Genomic DNA, 18,439 nt, shown 5'->3' with positions numbered 1-18,439 from the left:
TATTTAATATACTTAAAATACTAGGTAAACTCGGTTAAAGATCAACCTTAGACAAAAAAGATCTATGGATTTTTGTCTTTTATATATTATTTAGTTCTGGGAAACTAATCAATGATACTGATGGTTTTACATAGCACATACTTCTTCTATTAGGTTGTTATAACTTCAATGTTAGATTTCTAAAGAAAATATTACAGTTGAAAAGTCAGCCCTAGCCAGGGTAGTGGTGGCGGGGAGCTGTGGTGTGCGCCTTTAATCCCAGCACTCGGGAGGCAGAGGCAAGTGGCCCTCCAGGTTTGAGGCCACCCTGGTCTGCAAATCAGCGAGGGCTACACAAAGAAACCTTGTCTTGGGAAAAAAAGAAGAAAGAAAATTGATTAAGTCTTAATATTCATTGAGGGCCTCCTACTAATGGTGGGCAGTCAGTATATGTGACATCTAACAAAAAAGAATTGACATGGTTTGGATCTTTCGGGAGTTAAACAAGTAACAGTAATTGATCTGTCAGCCAAAACTTAGCCGGTAGAAGTACTTACAACTAGTTTCCTGAACAGAATGGAGTTAACCAATGTCCCCTATTTATAAATTAAAGAAAGGCCAGGCTTCGTTGCAGAAACCATAATCAAGAATAATTTTTCTTTCCTTTTTTATTTTATTTTTTTCCTGTTGCCTTTTTTTAATTACTTTTTTAAAATTTATTTATTTATTTATCTATCTATCTATCTATCTATCTATCTATTTATTTATTTACATCCAATTGTAGCTCCCTTCCTCCTCTCCTCCTGGTCCTACCCTTTCTCTTCTACCTCTTCCCTCTCCCTTATTCCTTAGAAAAGGGGAGTCGTTCTCCCCCCCACACACACACCAGCCCACCCTACCACATCAAGTCGTATCAGGACTGAGTACATCCTCTTTCCTTGTGGCCTGGTGAGACGGCCCCGTCAGGGCGATGTGATCATTTTAAAAGCAGGCAGTAGAGCCCATGTTGGAGACAGCCGCCCTCCCCAGCTCCTTACTAGGGAACCTACATGAAGCCCAAGCTGCCCATCGGCTACTGTGTAAGGGCCCTAGGTCCAGTCTATGCATAGTCCTTGGTTGGTACTTCAGTCTTCACAAGCCCTTCTGGGCCATGGTTAGTTGGGCTGGCCAGTTGATTAAGTCCGTGAAGAATTCCTGAGTTCAGTTCCCAAAACCCACTGAGAAAAGCCAGGCATGGTGATGTGTTCTTGTTATACCAACACTGGGAAGGCAGAGACACGATTCCTGACGCTTACTGATCATCCAAGCTATTGTACTAGGCAAGTTCATGAGCATGCGAGACCCTTTCTCGAAACCATGTTAGATGATTTTTGAAGAATCATACCCATGGTTGTCCTCTGACCCCATGGGCATTCATCTACTCACAAATACAAGAAGTGAATTTTCTTGTAAGCAGAAGAATGTAGATAAATCTATATTCGTAGTTTATAAAGTAGAACTCAGTCAAGATCTAGATGGTATTTGTACTTATCAGGCTGTAAGTTGATTTTGTTTGTTTGTGTGTTTATTTGTTTGTGACAGGGTTTCTCCGTGTAACCCTGGCTGTCCTGGAACTCACTCTATAAACCAGGGTGGCCTGGAACTCACAAAGATCCTCTTGCCTCTGCCTCCAGAGTGCTGGGATTAAAGACATGCACCACCACCACTACCACTCGGCAGTTGAATTTTTTTTTTAAAGCATGTATCTATCATTTAGTGTGTTAAAAATTAGACTTTCTACAATTAGCAATGTATAGGGAAAGGTAAGCTATTACAGATTATTAAGCTTTTAGTTATATACAAGTGATGTAGCCAGTTTTAAACAATAGCCTTAGCCCATGGTACTTAGATTATAATTATATAACTTTTAGCCCTGATATGCTAAAGAATTAAGCCCGTGTAATTAATAGTAGGTGTACTGATGGCTTCTGTTACCTTGTGAAAAATGACAAAGACTCTTGGTGATAATTGGTAGTTGTTTTGGGTTGCTTAACAAGACAGTTTTCTTAAGAAGTGGTGCAAACTCCAGATGAGTTGTAGCACTGGGTTTGGGCTCTCCCTCTCTTTCTCTTTAACTGGAAATACAGGATTGAAATAATTGAGGTTTTGGTTTTTTCTTTTGTTTTGTTTTGGGTTTTGTTTTGTTTTGTTTTGTTTTCCACGAAGGTTCTGATTCTAGGATAGGGCTCACCTTGTAGCCTCTGTATTATCTTGCCTCTTCATGATGTTAGTTCAAAGCTCTATGCAGTATAGGTCTACTTGTTAGACACTGCCCCTAAGTTATTCAGAGTCAAATTAGAGGAGAAACTTTAAAATTCACTGTTAGGTATAGTGAATGGCACACCTTTAATCCCAGAACTGTGGATATCTTGAGTTCAAGGACTGCACAGTGAGTTGTAGGACTATACAGTGAGACCCTGTCTCCCAAAAAACAAAAAAATAAAATGTAAAGATCTATATGTATAAAATTATGCAACAAATGAGATGCATAGTCTTAGAAGAGGAGTTAAGTGAGCATATTTCTAGATGTGTCTGTGAGGTATCTGTGGAAGAGATTGACTGGGGAGATAAGCCCCTGGGCAGCCCTCCACCATGACGGCTGAAATGCTGAAGCCCACAGCAGACCTCTAAGCTGGCCTAACACTAATGAGCCTGTCTGTTTTATAAAGTGTTAAGTGCTTCCGAAGCAGTCAACCCATTATTTAAAGGCGTGCTGTGAAAACACTGGAGAAAAGGAGTTGTAACGGAGTTTCTTGTTTGCAACCACAGTTACTTTTTCTGAATAATTTCAGCAATAAAGAATTTAATAGTTATAAAACATAAAACCTTGATGTTGCCAGATAGATCTAATAATCACACATACTTTTGAGAAGGCTTTGGCTTTTCTTTCTTACCAGTATGGCCTTCAGCAATGTATTTTATAATTTCCCTAGCTCCCATTGCAAGGAATGGGGTGTGAAATCACCCCGAGAAGCAGCTGTGTGGTAATGCAACACTGTGGGTTTAGAATTCAAAGTAATGGTTTGCCTTCTGCTAGGCTTCTGTAAGCTTCTGCTGGCTGACTGGTCTTGTTATCTGTACTGCCTTGCAAGCCTTTATTGCATAGCTGTAGAAGCTAAAACCTCCACAATGGCTCTGTCTTCCCCCTAGTGAAAATGTTTCTGGAACCTTCAGATATGACCATTCTTTTAAATTATATTTTTTAAAAACTTTTAAATTTTTTTTATGTGCATTGGTGTTTTGCTCCTAAGTATGTGTGTTTGAGGTTGTCAGATCCTGGAGTTACAGTTGTAAGCTGCCATGTTGGTGCTAGGAATTGAACCCAGGTCCTCTGGACAAGCAATCAGTGCTCTTAACCACTGAGCCATTGCTCCAGCCTTGAATTAGATTTTTTTCCTAAAGTAGTACTTAAGACATTGTCAGTTCTGTTGTGTGACATACACATCCCTAAAAATGCATATGAAGCTGTGTGATAAATCATAGCTTATAGGTAACTGAGGTTAATGCTATAATGCTGAGAAACTAGTCAGTGGCAGATTTTGAGGGTAAGAATTTGACTTTTTAAAGGTAGGTTGAACAACTTTACAAATGTTGGGTAGAGTTAATAAATACACAGGTAGTAAATATGACACTTTACCTTGAAAAAATATCAGATTTTCTCATGAAAGAGATGTAGCTTGTGCTGTTGTGCAGTAGTTATGGAAGTGGCCTGGAACTGGAGGGGAGATGGACATCGAGTACAAGTAGGCCTGGCTAATAACCAAGGTCACGGGGTGTTAGCAGTTTGTGTTCCAAATGTTCGTTCACGTTTGAGGTCACCCATATTACCACTGGGATCATCGGCCTTGTGTTTCTTCTTGGTGATGTCTAACATAGACAAATAATGAATTATCTTGTCATTGTTCTGAAACAAGTGTACATTAAAATTGTCTTCCTGAAAAAGGTCTGATCTTTCTGCTAACTACTCCTGTGTGGAATGAGGAAAATAACAGGTGTGGAAGATAGCTTCAGAGTTTTGGGAACTCAGTAGAAATAACCTCGATGCTACCCATCACCGTGTTTCTCACCCAGAACTCCCTTAACTCCGCTGCTTTCTCTTCCTTGTTCTACAGACTTGTGCTTATCTCACACTGAGGGCATTGGGTGGCATCGTGGCATGATCTGTCCCTCAGCTGGGCTGGGCAGTCTTGGGAGTCAAGATTTAAAACTTACAGGCTTGAGATACTTTCATTAGTTAGTAGAATTCTTGAGAGCCTTTTTTTTAATCCTTTAATTTATAAGTATAATTACACAAGAAAAACTTGGAAAACAATGAGTTCTGCAGAATATGCAGTGGCCTCCTATTAAGATCAAAACAGCACATAACCAACTTCTAAACCAGTTCTGGGTGTTGTGCTTAAAATGAAAAACTTACTTATGTTTTTAGCTGACGTTAAAAATTTGAGGACCAATGAAGCATGAAGTGATTGAAAAAAATATTTTGTATGTAGCACATTGTTTGGGGGAAGCCAGCTGCTTAGGGAGTGGGCCAGCTAACAGTTCTGCCAGAATCTCGTTTAGAAAATAACACCCACAGAAGTATGTTTATAAGGAGAAGGCTGCTTTTAATCCTCACTCAATTTTCATTTTTTACATGTGAAATGCCTGCGGATGATTTTCCTACAGGAAGAGCACCTGAATGCCGTTGGCTTTCTAGGTGTTTCCATTTTGAAGAACTGCAACCCAAAGACACTGAATAATAAAACATGTGCTCTCTTATACAACAAAGTGGGAGAAAGAATGGCATTTATATGTTAATTCTATACAGCCCTACGTTTAACCCTATTCCCATTGGCCTTTACCAGGTGGAGAAAAGCTAGGGCTCCACTATTAAAAATACCAAGTCAGATAGTTCCAGCTGGGGTTTCCTAATCACTTAAAAGGCAAAATTCAAGGTCACTTTTAATATCTTAAGTAGATAATGATCTTAGCATTTACTTTAGATATTAAATCTGAGCTCCTTGTCTTTTGCCTTATTGACTAAACTGTATTGCTAATTTTGAGCTTTTGAATTTTTTTTTTTTTTAAAGAAACATTGATGTTTAATGTGGAGGAAAACCTGTGGCCTGGGATCATCCAGTTTATCAGTATTCTCACCCAAAAGTTGGCTCACTAATTAGATTCAGTGCCATAGCAGATCATTTTAATCAAACTGTTGGAAAGATCAATTTTCTTGTGACTGAATGAATAGAAAAATGAGGCAACTGAATGAATTACACAAGGAAGTTGACACATCTGACTCCATAGGGATTTGAAGGCCAGAATCTTAATTGTGTCTGAGATGGTTAATGGTCTTTCTGTAGATGAAATTTCTCTGAAAGCAGAACATGTCTTCCTGTGCAAGGCTGCTCTTTAACCTCACTTACCTGGTTCTTCAGAGAGTTGAGCAAGAAGGCAGACTTCTTTTTTCTTTTCAAATATTCTTTTAATTCAGTGTCATTTAAAAGTTACAGAACACTTTGTATTGGCTAAATTAAGTCTTATAAAGTCAGATTTATTTATTTATTTATTTTTGGTGAGATGCCCTGGAAGCCTTTCAGTATCAGCTGTTAATAGAGGACAGCAGTTAATAGAAATGCAAGTTTTTGAGTTTAGGGCTGAGCTTATAGTAGCAAGTTTAAAGAACTATAACTAAATGGATAGTATAGTGTCAGAGTTTGTTGTGTTTGAGATGGTCCCTCTCACTCTGGAGCCCAGGCCAACTTGGAGCTTGCTATGTAGATGAGTCTGACTTCAATGTCAGCTCGCCCTGCCTATGCTTTGGTAGTTTATAAAGTTGAAAATCACTCTTTGTGCTTGTTCGGCATGCTTCTTAAACGTTGGGCCGTTTTGATTCTGAAAACAACTTGTTCTCTACATAAATATATGTATTTGACTTCATTTTTCCTTGTATTAGTCATCGTGGTTAAATGATTTATTGATAACTGGTGAGTCATAAGTATATTCCTTATTTTCTAATGAGTCACCTAGTTACATACTAGTTTTATTTTCTTTCCTTTGACATATTTCACCTAAAATAGATTGATTGGTTGATAGGTATAAAGTTAATACCCACCAACCCAATGTAATAGTTTATTATATTAACTATTTGAGCTGTGAAATAGAAAAAAAATAGTACTCAGAAGTCTCACTGACTTAGAAAACGTTTGTAGCACCTGTTCTGATCTAGACACTTGGCTGAGTTTAGAAAGAGATTAAACACTGCAGAGATGTGTTAGAAGTTCTCTGGTCAGAGTTGAAGTCCAAAAGAAGCCAAGTATCAACTTGGGTAAGTTGGTGGCTTAAGCTAAGCCTTTTCTTCGTTATTCATTGCTGCTTCTTGAACACTGTACCTACGTGCTTTGATTCTTAATTGGAACAAGTTGGTTATCTGTTAGGGAAGAATGTAACCCTGTCTATTCAACATTGAAATTTTGGATAAAGATGTTGCTTTAAAATTTAAGCCTAGGAGGCCTGAGAGGTAGCTCAGCAGGTAAGAAAACTGGTTAGTCTTTTTGATTCCAAGCTACATGGCAGTTCATAACCGTTTGTGATTCTAGTTGTAGGGATCTGACATCCTCTTCTGGCCTCTGTGAGCACTAGGCACAGGCATGGTACTCAGGAAAAGCACCGTGTACATAGCAGTAAATACATAAATAATTTTAAAATAAATCTAGTGCTGGTAATATTTCTCAGTGGGTAAAGCACTTGCCATACCATACAAGCTTAAGGACCTGAATTTGGATCACCTGTGTAAAAACAGGTCCGTAATCCCAGCATTCCTACAGGGAGACGGGAGGGTGAAGACGGGAATCCTGGAAGCTCTGGCTTACTAGCCTGACAAACAAAGCAAGAAATTACAGAGACCCTGTCTCAGACAAACTAGAGGCAAAGACTGTCTTCTGACCTCGTGAGCACCGTGGTAAGCACTTGCACACACAAAGTTAAGGCTAAATTCTGATGTCAGAAAGTCCCAGAAAGCTTATGGAATTAATTTAGCTGGCTTAAAAATAACTAGTGACTTATTTAATAGAAAGACTTTGCTGATCTCTCCTAAAGTTGCCAACATTAGAGCATCAAACTATATCAGTGCTATTGAAGAATAATACCATTCTTGGACATTGTAAAACTCTTAGCAGCTGGCCCATTACTTGAGTGTCACATAAGCTTTAGAGAAATATTGCAGCCCATAAGGTCTTAGGAGTCAAAATGATAATGCCGACCCACCTCTTCAGCACTTGTAAAGTTTAAATGGTGTGGTGTATGCATGTCTAAAGCACATCACACATAACTAGAACCTAGAAGGAAATGGCTGAAGGATAATGGGGGCAATGTTTTAGAGATTTGCAAAGTAAGATGACTTTTATAAGCTACAAAATAAAAGTGTGTTAAGCTTCTTCAGCATTTAAAAAATACAGATGAATTCAACAAAATACCATGGAATGGTGACATAAAATTTATAAAGCATTCCATGTTCTCTGCAAATGAGAAAAAAAATGTGGAAGAGTTATGCACCAAATAGAAAACAGTGACCATAGAAGGATGAAGTTGGATTAGCATTTGAATCTGGATAATAAGTATTCTTTTTAGTTTTTAAGATTTATTTTATATTTTATGTGTATGAGCGTATTGCTTGCGTGTTCTTCAGTGCACAGTGTGTGTGTGGTGCCCATGAAGGCCAGAGAATGTGGTGGGTCCCTTGAACTGTGAGCCATCAGGTGGATGCTGGGAACTGAACCTGTATCCTCTGTTTAAGGGCTAGGAATATGGCTCAGTATTAAGTACAGCACGTCCCCTGCTTGGTGATGAAGCCACAGATTCTAGCCTCTGCACAGCTAGTAATTAGGTTAAAATCCTAAGAAAAATCTATGCCACTTCTGTCGTTCACAGATGGGTGACGTCTAAACTGGAGGTTTTGTTTGGTTTGATGTTTTTAGATAGATTATAGGGTCTCATGTTACCCAGACTGTCTTCTAATTCACTTTGTAATTCAGGGTGTCTTTTCACTCACCTCAGTCCTCCTACTTTAGCCTCCTGAGTGCTGGGATTATAGATACTTGCTAACACCCATCTTAGGTGATTCTTTATACTCCAGAAAGATAATACAGAAAAATGTATGAATGGAAGGAAGAAGGGTGGGAGAGTTAGCTCTTGGCCCTACGGCCTAGCAGTATGAAAGATTAGAAGTCTTTCTTCTACGTATGCATGCGGTCTCGTCATCTCCTTGCCTAGAGTTGTGTACTGTTTAGTACTTTTTATCTAACTCCTTTGCAGAAATGAAAATTTCATTGTCTATTCCAATAGGAGCCTTTTCATGGCATGTCTGAGGTTTGTTCTTTAGCCCAGTGACATCCAGGGCACAGTGACTCATTGGGGAAAGGAAATTCACTAATCCACCTTTGTGCCTATCCTTCCTTCAATCTTATTTTTTTCTTTCCTCCTTCCTGCTTCTTTTATCTCCTTTCTTTCCTTCTTTCCTTCCCTGTCTACTTCCCTTCAATCAATTTGTATTTTTCTTCTTCTTTTTCTTCTTCTTCTTCTTCTTCCTCTTCTTCCTCCTCCTCCTCCTCCTCCTCCTCCTCCTCCTCCTCCTCCTCCTCCTCCTCCTCCTCCTCCTCCTCTTCTTCTTCTTCTTCTTCTTTTAATCTGAAAAGATGAGAAAGTATTTGAATCTTTCTACTGTTTAGGTTTTGGGTAAGCACAGGGCCTCTTACGGTGTTGTGTCTCGGAAGGTCATGTCAACTATGGCATTTGATGTCTCTGAAGATCCCAGTCATGAGAAGGGGCTGATGTTGACCCCCTCATGTTCTAGTTCACTGGCCGTTGTATTGTAACCAATTTCAATGTACTATGCTTAATTAACTGGATTTTTTTCTTTTAATTTATGTGTAGGAATGTTGTCTGCACGTATGTTTGTGCACTACTTCTGTGCCTAAAGGAAGTTGTGAGTTAGCGTGAGGGTGCTTGGAGTCTAACTCGTTCTCTGGAAGAACAGCCAGGTGCTTTTAACCATGGAGATCCCTATAACTGGGAATTTTTAAGACTGTGAGATATTTAAAGTTATTTATGTTTTATATTATGATATTAACGTTAATCTAAGATTTGGGAACAAAGAAAGGTTATGGCTTAATGGTGATATGTGTATTTGTCAGGTTGACAAGGGGTCAGTTGTCCTGGTTATTTTCTGAAAACAAGCTGAGATCTGGGGGTGGGCACTGAGGTCCTTGTGCTCACAGATTAGCACTAGGGGAACCGGGAATGTTAAAGACACAGTTGTCCCTTCAGGTGGAGGGATGTGTAACCTGTTCCCCACCGAGGGGGCTGGGAGTGTACATTGCACGTGGTTAATAGCCTCGTCACCTTTGTGCCATCTGTGTGGCTGAGACCATACCAGATCCTCCCCAGACCCTTATCTTGAGCTTGTCAGTCTATAGAACCCATCTTTATGGAAGATGTCACATGTACCTTACAAAGAGTTCCCATATCATCACGACTTAAGCTTTATTGTGCATACAAGATTGAGTTAATTATCACCAGGAAAACTTTCACCAAATTATTGTCCTTAAATGTCTAAAATAAATTACTCTGTGTCAGATTCCTGAAGTTTGGAGTTTGAACCAACATCAGCTGCTGAGCTGAACTACCTTGTTGCCTCCCACAGAGCATTACTCTACTGGTCATGGTGGTCATAGAGCCCTGTGGGGATCATTTGGGAAGAGGGAGCCTCAGTTGAGAAAATGCCCTTCCCAGAATGGCCTTTGGGGCTTTGATTTGATTACTGCTGATTGAGGTGGATGGGCCCAGCCCATTGTGGACTGTGCTGCCTCTGAGCAGGTGGTCATGGGTTGTATTTATAAGCCAGTAAGCAGTGCTCCTCCATGAGGAAATGTCCTTTCTTGATGAGACTACAACTAAAAGAAGAAGTAAACCTTTTCTCACCAAATTTGTTTTATTTTGTTTTTGTCATTGTGTTTTTCACAGCAGTAGAAACCTCACTAGGACAGGGAATTATGTTTTAGTAAATTGACCCACAGAAAGTGAGTAAGTGGCCAAGCATTGGCAGCAGGACATGCCTGCTTTCCTCCCATTCAGGAAACTGAGGACCATGAGTTCAAAGCCAACACAGATTATATAACAAGGCTTTCAGAACAAAACAAGTCATTATAGAAGGCTTTTATAAACTAAATAATGATCCTTTTTGCAGCTTTATCCTATGGAAACTGTTATAACTAAAGTTTTAAGTTGGTGGTTGGCTGTCCCTAGTGGATAGCATGAAATCTGTTTGGCTTATTCCTTAAGATGTTAAGATTGTACTAATTTATCCTATTTACTGAGTGACTGACTATATGGAGAGTCAAGTGGAAATGAAAGAGGCATAGAATACAATGCAATGACAGTGTGTTTCAGCCTTAATAATAAAAACAGCCGACTTAGCTCTTGAAAAGGTGTGTTTAGTTTACTTCATTCGTTTCTCCTGCCCTAAAGCCGCTCCTGGGAGTTCTTTACTTTCCACCAGGGATTACTCTTCATTACACAGTGTCTGTAAAATGAAAGCTTTCTAGTTATCTGATAGATAAAATTCTTTTTCAGAATGTGGGCAGAGAGGTATGTTTATTTTCAGATGTGGAATTGAAAGCTTTCTAGTCCAATCTGTTTCTGGTAGCAGACTGTCATGTACACCGACTGTCTTTATGTGTAAGTCAGTGAAAAATCAAATGGTTAGACTAGGGTTGGGCATAGTGGTATACAAGAGTAATCTCAGATGGAGGCAGAAGGGTAAGGAGTTTAAGGCAAGCCTAGGCTACATAGTGAATTAAAAGCCAGCCTGGGCTTTTTTTTATGAAGCTATCTCAAAACACCACACCACACTCCTCCAAAAAATAAAAATTATATTGGCGGTAGTCCTGTCACTGTGTTGTCTGTAAGTGTATGTCTGTGTGTATATACAGATACACAGAACATTACCAGCTTTTTATAGGTTCTACTAGCAAATTTTAGAGTTAGTCCTTTGTTATAAATGAGTTTTCTTGTTTTGTTTTTGGTGGGGTTTTTCTTGTGAATTTATTCAGTTCTGCAGGTGGGTAAGTAAAGGCATAAATTTTGATGTATAAAGATATTAGAAACTGATTATCCAAAATTTAAGGAACATCTGTGAATAAAAAATTAGATCAGGCTGGAGAGATGGCCCAGAGATTAAGACCTCTGTCTGTTCTTCCAAAAGTCCTGAGTTCAATTCCCAGCAACCACATGGTGGCTCATAACCATCTATAATGAGATCTGGTGCCCTCTTCTGGCCTGCAGGCATACATGCAGGCAGAATAATAATATTATTATTATGTGTAAATAATAAATAAATCTTTAAAAAATAGGAAAACTAAACATGACTGCCCCTGGGTATGGTGCAGGAGAAAGTTGATTATAGACACATGGGATAAGAAGAGTACGTGCTCTACAGAAGCCCCGGGTTCAGTTCCCCCTGCATGCATGGCAGTTTCCAACCATCCGCAACTCTGCCTCTTCTGGCCTCTTCAGGCACCATGCACATGGTACACATACAGGCAAAACACTCGTACACACAGATGAATCTTAAAAAAGAAATATAAAAAGTGGAGATTGGGCCAGCAAGGTAGTCTGACAAGGAAAGGTAGTTGTCGCCAAGCCTGACAGTGAGAGTTTGATCCTTTGTACCCACGTGGTTAGGTGAAAGAACTGACTTCCCCAAGTTGTCATCTGACTTCTACACTCATGCTATGGTATGTGCTGAATCCTTGTATGGTTCCAGGTATTTGCCTGACTGGGGAGGTGAGGAAATGAAGAAAAACAACACAGGGACACACAAAAGCTTGGATTGGGTGGCCTGGACTCTGAGGGAGAAAATTCAGTGTGCCAGCAATTCAGCATGTCTGTTTTATCGAGGTAAACAGAAAGGCAAGTACTTCGTACAGTTCAATCAAGGCAGGGTTTATAGTATACAGCTGGATCAAGAAGACAGGTTTAGCTACTCTTAGGAGGAGTCTCTGTAGGGGAGCAGTTGTTAGGCAGGAAACACCTAGTGAGGAGTAAGCTGTGGTGGACATTTTCTTTACACACTGTCAGCATCTGCTCATGGCCCAGAGGAACACTTGGCCAGTTTTTTCTTGAGCCTGAGGCTTTAGGGTCCTGGACACAACTGTGCTGATGTCAACAAACACGTATTACTCAGGACTTATCCAGAGCTTCCTACAGGTTTACATGTGCCACACACACAGGCACACAATGTAAGTCAATGTGTTTTTGTGGGTTTTTTTTGTTTTTTTTTTTTGTTTTTAAGCAGTATTACTTGTCATGGTGTCACACACCTTTAATTCTAACTCCCAGAAGGCAGAAGCAGGGAGATCTCTGAGTTCAAGGCCAATCAGGGCTACTTGGTAAGTTCTAAGCCAGCCAGGTCTATGTAATGAAACCCTGTCTCCAACAAAAGGGACAGTGTTTAACTTACTTAGCTTTGAAGAAGGCTCTCTGCTAACAGAAGGTTTCAAGGATTATTAATGACCTCTACATGGGAGCCAGGGGGGCAAACCCGAGGAACCGTTCACAGGCTTAGGGAAAACAGAAAGACTGATCGGCACGATGGCTTGAGTGGGCTTGGTGTCCAGTGCACTGTTCTGATCAGGAGGGAAAAACTAACAAGTCCTGAATCACCCCTTCAGGCATTAGGTTGGCTCCTGTGTGGGGCAGCAGCGAGAAGACGGAGTGACACTAAACTGCCAGTGTCAGGAAATGCTTGTAATAGTCAAAAGAAGCCCCGATCACAGGTTTAGAGGGAACAACCTGCTTTTTGGGTTTTAGAGTCAGGGTTCCTCTGTGTAGCCCTGGCTGCCTTAGATTTGCTTTGTAGACCAGGCTGGCCTTGAACTCACAGAGATCCACCTGCCTCTGCCTTCCTGAGTGCTGGAATTACAGGCGTGTGCCACCACACATGGCTCACCACCTACTTTTTAGTTACACATTTTGATTTTTCTTTAGCTAGGTATTCAGTGATGTCTGTGGTATAGGATACTTAAGCAAGAAAAGCTACATGTACTGTTAATTCTTTTTTGGTTTTTCAAGAGAGGGTTTTTCTATGTAGCCCTGCCTGGCTTTCCTGGAACTCACTCTAGACCCAGCTGGCCTCGAACTCAGATCCTCCTGCCTCTGCCTCCTAAGTGCTAAGATTGAAGGCTTGCATCAGGACCACTGCTGGCTTACTGACTGGTGGCAGACTCCTAGGCAGTGTGCAGATTACCTTGTAGCTCACTGGTGGTGTGGGGTAAAGGTGGCGGTAGTGGTTGATAGGGTGTGTAGTGGCACCACAGCTGCTGGGGTGCCATCTGTATCGAATGGAGGGAACTTCAGTGACCACCGAAGCCTGCATTTCCAACATAGGCATTGTCACATTCCATCATGAAGAATATGTTTAAAAAATCCTAGTTTGTATGGGAATCATTTTTTCGGATTATACCTTTTCTTGGTTAGATATGAAGTAATTGGAAAATGATTGGGTATTTACTAGAAAACTTAATAAAGTTCTGCCTCAGAGCTCCAGTGCCGATGTTCACAACTTAGGTTTGTTAAAGGACAGCCCAGAGGTGCAGATACTTATACTTATATCACGTGTCACACAAGCACCCTAAGGTTTTCAGTCATCAGCCAGGGGAGCGTTGGAGCAAGGCAATGGAGGTGTCACTGCAAAGCAGTGCTCTAATAGTCTTAGCACTTGGAAAACTTTTTGGTTGGCCTTCTTCTATTATTTAATTCCATTACATAACAGTAAATTGCATTCATTGAGGCCAGTGTTTCTTATTATAGGAAATGCTGATCTTAGTGAATCTCAAGTAGAAGAAGGGAGGGGTTCGTTAATAATTCAGAGACTTTACTATGTTTCACAATTCACTTGGTCCTATTGCTTTTTGTGCCCCAAGTCTTTTATAAATGGTTACAAAACTGTGGCATCTTTAACAAAAAGTCATCTTTTTAAAGAACTCTCACAAGGTGTACTGTGTGATAGCTTGTTTTAAATAGATTGAAGAGGCTGCCTTTATCAAAAGTGTCTCCTAAAGTATGGTTTGACCTGTTCTGCTACTTAAATACCAAATGAATTCTGACACCTCTGATGAGATTATTAAAGTTGAAGTTTTTTTTCCTTTGACAGCATCAACAAAGAAAGTATTATTGATGTAGAAGGCATTGTGAGAAAAGTGAATCAGAAAATTGGAAGCTGTACACAGCAAGATGTTGAATTGCATGTCCAGAAGGTAACTCATTTTATAGTACAGTGTTCACTGGAGGTGCAGTTTAGTATGCATGGTACCCTGGGCTTGACCCCAGCACCACAAAAAAGAATAAGAGGGAGCAGATAACATCATGTGTAGATTTGAATAATAAGTCAAATCTGTATGGTCTTTTTTTCTCAAGACAGAGTTTCTCTGTGTAGCTTTGGCTGCCCTGCAACTCATTCTGTAGATCAGGCTGGCCTCACAGAGATCCACATGCACGGCTCTGTATGTTCTTAATAGTTGTAGCTGGGCACAGTGGGTGCATACCTTTAACCCCAGTTCTCTGTGAGTTTGAGGCCAGCCTGTTCCACATAGCAAGACCCTGTCTCGGGAAAAAAAAAAAACCAAATCAACAACAACAAATTGATAAAAAAATTCTGAGGTTTATGTTAATTACTGAATCAGTTAGTTTGTGCTCTGGAACCCACTTAATAGGGAAGAACCAACTTTTAAAAATGGTCCTTTGAGGAGCTGGAGAGAAGGCTCAGAGGTTAAGAGCACTGGCTGCTCTTCCAAAGGCTCCGAGTTCAATTCCCAGCAACTACGTGGTGGCTCACAGCCATGAGATATGATGTCCTCTTCTGGTGTGCAGGCAGAACACTGTATAAATAATAAATAAATCTTTTTTTTTTTTTTTTTTTTTTTAATGGTCCCTTGACCTCCACTTTTGTCCTGTGGTATGAGCATAAGTATTCATATGTGTGAACACAGTCATATAAATAAATGTTCGTTTGTTTGAGTGGTTTTCAAAGCCAGATAGTTCCTTCCCTCCCTCTACTTTAGGGGATCTGAAGCCAGAAAGAGTGCGCACAAGTGCACAGACCCTCCACAGAAGGGGCGGGGTGGTATCCTCAGGAACATGCATCAGAAAGAACAGTTTGGCAGATTCAGAGATCTGTAGCCACTGATTTGGGAATGAAGTTAAATTTAGTGGGAGTTCAGTGTCAGGGAACTGTATTTTTGCTGAGCCTACCTGACACATTATTTTGTTCTTTGTTGGGTCTACTGATGAAGTCCATTTATATTGACAAAGGGTACACCACCACTCTCTTCCAACTGATAGGTTATTAGTACCTTACTAAAGAAAACTTAAAAACTAAAAAACTTGGGTTTTTGTTTTTGTTTTTTGTTTTTATGATTCTTACTGGGAAAGATATGTCTCAATGGCAGAGCACACATCTCGCATCAAAAGTATCAATAATAAATATTTGTCTTAGGGACTTACAAGTTTTGCCATAATAATAATATAGTATCTTACAAAGCATTGAATTGTATCATAAGCAATTGACTATCCCTTACTCTTATGTATTCAACCAACAGTTAGCACTTGTATATATTTTGTGCCAAGTACTATGTGAACTCAGACCCAATGAAGGAGAGGGTAAATTTCCAGTGGTTATGAAAGTCATAGCTCTTGGGTTCTCCAATTTTGGATATGAAGGTCAAGATTCTGTTAACCAAAGGAAGCCTAAAACTTGGGTGTAGGGAGTGAAGATAGATAATTCTACTTTGGAGTATGGCTACTTTTGAGTAAAGTCTTCTGGCACTTTGTCAGAATACCAAGTATAATCTACAAACTGGGAGAAGATAGCTTCTTTCCTGACTTACGTAAATAAAGGTAATTCCCCTCTGTGATTCACCGTATTTCAGGTGCAAGTGGTAAGCTAATATATTTTAAGGATGCTAAGAAAAACTACCTTAGCCCTGAACTGACTGATTTTTATCACAGAAATCTGAAATGAGCATGTGTGAGTATTGAGGGACTTTGACAACAAAAGAACATCCTTTGTGGCAGTTCCTGACCAGAACAGCTGGAAATAAGATGTGGTGTTTGATGAGAGGAGACAGTTAAGGGAGACAACAGCATAAAGAAAGAGAGGTGGCTGTAGCCTAGCTGAACTGAAGTTGGTCATAGTGGTAGCAGGGACCGAATACTGCTAATAGCAACTTCTGTGTTAACGCTTTGGTTCTTGTGGCAGACCCCTTTTTTTTTTCTTTTGTGGTTTTTTGAGACAGGGTTTCTCTTTGTAACCTTAGCTGTCCTAGACTCAGTTTGTAGACCAGGCTGGCCTGAAACTTAGAGAGATCTGCCTGCCTCTGCTTCCTTGAGTGCTGGGCACAGGCATGTACCACTGTGCCCATTTAATTGAAGTTTTGGGGTTGATTTTTCTAATCAAAGCTTTTGTTAACACAGCTAGGCCTTGTTTATTACACTGCTGTGTATATCTCCATAACGTCGATTAAAAATGGCTGTCATCGGGACTGGAGAGACGACTCAGCGGCTAAGAGCACTCACTGACTGTTCCAGTTCAATTCACAGCACCCACATGGCAGCTCAGAACTATCTGTACCTCTAGTTCCAGGGGACCTGACACCCTCACTCAGACACGCATACGGGGAAAACACTAGTGTACATAAAATAAAAATAAATAAGTAGTTTTTCAAAAAAAATGGGCATTTTGTTTTATTTTGCCGAGTGGTTTCTGTTAAAGATGTATGCAAATGTCATTTCATGTAGATTGTCTTTTAAACAGAAGAGAGCAGGTTTTATCTATTTCATAGTATTTTTGGCAATTTTTCATTTTCAGATTTATGTGATCAGTTTGGCTGAACCTCGCCTGCCCTTGCAGCTGGACGATGCTGTTCGGCCTGACGTGGAAGGAGAAGAGGTAAAGGCAGTGAGTTAATGTCATGTTGTGGGCCTGGTCTTGGTTGTTTGTAACAGTGGGTGTCCATTCCCCACTTGGGTCAAGTGTAGCTGGAGCGCTCTGTTTTTATTGTTTTTATTTAAACAAACAGGAGATGATAGAGGGTTTACCTATCATTTGGGAGGCCTGGGTTCAATGAAATTAAGTCTTTTTGGTGGTGGTAGTGGTGGAGGTGGGTTTTGGCCTGGCTGTCCTGGAACTCACAGCCTCTGCCTCCCTGAGTGCTGGGGTTACAGGCGTGCACCACCATGCCCAGCTCAGTTAAATTACTCTGACACCAGCATATCTCAGACTTTGGTGTCCTGATTTGTTATACAGCTAGAGATGTAGCTCAGTGGTAGAGGCTTATTTAGCAAGCAGGAATCCCAACATCAAAAAGGAAAAACCAGTTCTTTTTATTTTTATTTTTTAAATATAAAAGATCACCTCCATAAGCTGGGATATCTTATTGATGTGTCTTTCAGTATTTATAGGATTAAAGTTGAAAACAAAATTTTTAAAGTATTAATTTACTAAAATGTTAATATAAATGTTATTGTACACTTGAATGTATTTTAGATAAAAAGTAAAAATGACCAAAACATACTTTATATTTTCCAAAATAAAACTTTCCTATTACAAGAGACACCTGTTAAATATGGACAAAGTTTGTAAATGTCTGACTGCACATACATCTAGGTTCTCATGTGGTCCTTGGATGTATGGTATTGAGAAATTACCAATCATACAGCTTTTACAAAGTTCTTAGAATACTCATAATAAGAACGAAAAGTATTGTAACAAAAAAGAGATTTAGCCACACATGGTGGAACACCTTTAGTTCCAGGCAGAGGCAGGTATCTCTCAGTTTAAGGCTTACCCAGTCTATAGAGCAAGTTCCAGAACAGCCAAGGATACACAAGAGAAACCCTGTCTGGAAAAATAAACCAAAAAAAAAAAAAGAGAGAGAGAGAGAAATTTGGCTTCAGGGATTCCCTAAAGGTCAGGGATTGCCCTAAAAGCCCCTTGGTGGTCCCCAGAGCACACTTTTATTTATTTTATGTGTACGAGTGCTCTATCTGCATGTACTCAGCCAGCAGTGGGCATTAGATCACACCGTAGACGGTTGTGAGCCACCATGTGGGTGCTGGGAACTGAACTAGGGGTCTTTGGAAGAACAGACAGTACACCTTTAAAACTTGCTGGACTGTGTTATCCTTCTTGTTAGGTGTTAGCAAGACTATACAGGTTAAATCCAGGATGCAGTAAGAGTCCAAGTAGGTAGTTCTGGTACCCCACAAGTGAGCGAGTTTAGAGCAGGGAGAGAAAGCAAGAACACTTACCTGTTCCTTCTCATCTTACCTTCTCTTCTGATTGTGTGTGTGTGTGTGTGTGTGTGTGTGTGTGTGTGTGTGTGTGTGT

General features: G+C 40.1%; 1 protein-coding gene across 3 annotated transcripts in view; it reads left to right on the top strand.

Annotated features, from left to right (window-relative positions):
• Dars1 (aspartyl-tRNA synthetase 1) overlaps window positions 1–18,439 on the top strand; it is a 51,553-nt gene that overhangs the window by 13,623 nt on the left and 19,491 nt on the right. For all 3 annotated transcript variants that reach the window (XM_055602269.1, XM_055602261.1, XM_055602277.1), the window contains exons 5-6: window positions 14,207–14,309; window positions 16,919–16,999. In XM_055602269.1, coding sequence (XP_055458244.1) covers window positions 14,207–14,309; window positions 16,919–16,999 — 184 coding nt within the window. The remainder of the gene's footprint in view (window positions 1–14,206; window positions 14,310–16,918; window positions 17,000–18,439) is intronic.

The sequence above is a fragment of the Psammomys obesus genome, unplaced genomic scaffold (assembly GCF_907164565.1).
Source record: "Psammomys obesus unplaced genomic scaffold, mPsaObe1.curated_primary_1811, whole genome shotgun sequence".
NCBI lineage: Eukaryota > Metazoa > Chordata > Mammalia > Rodentia > Muridae > Psammomys > Psammomys obesus.
Note: the sequence above shows the minus strand (reverse complement) of the source record. Positions and strands in the feature narration are given on the sequence as shown.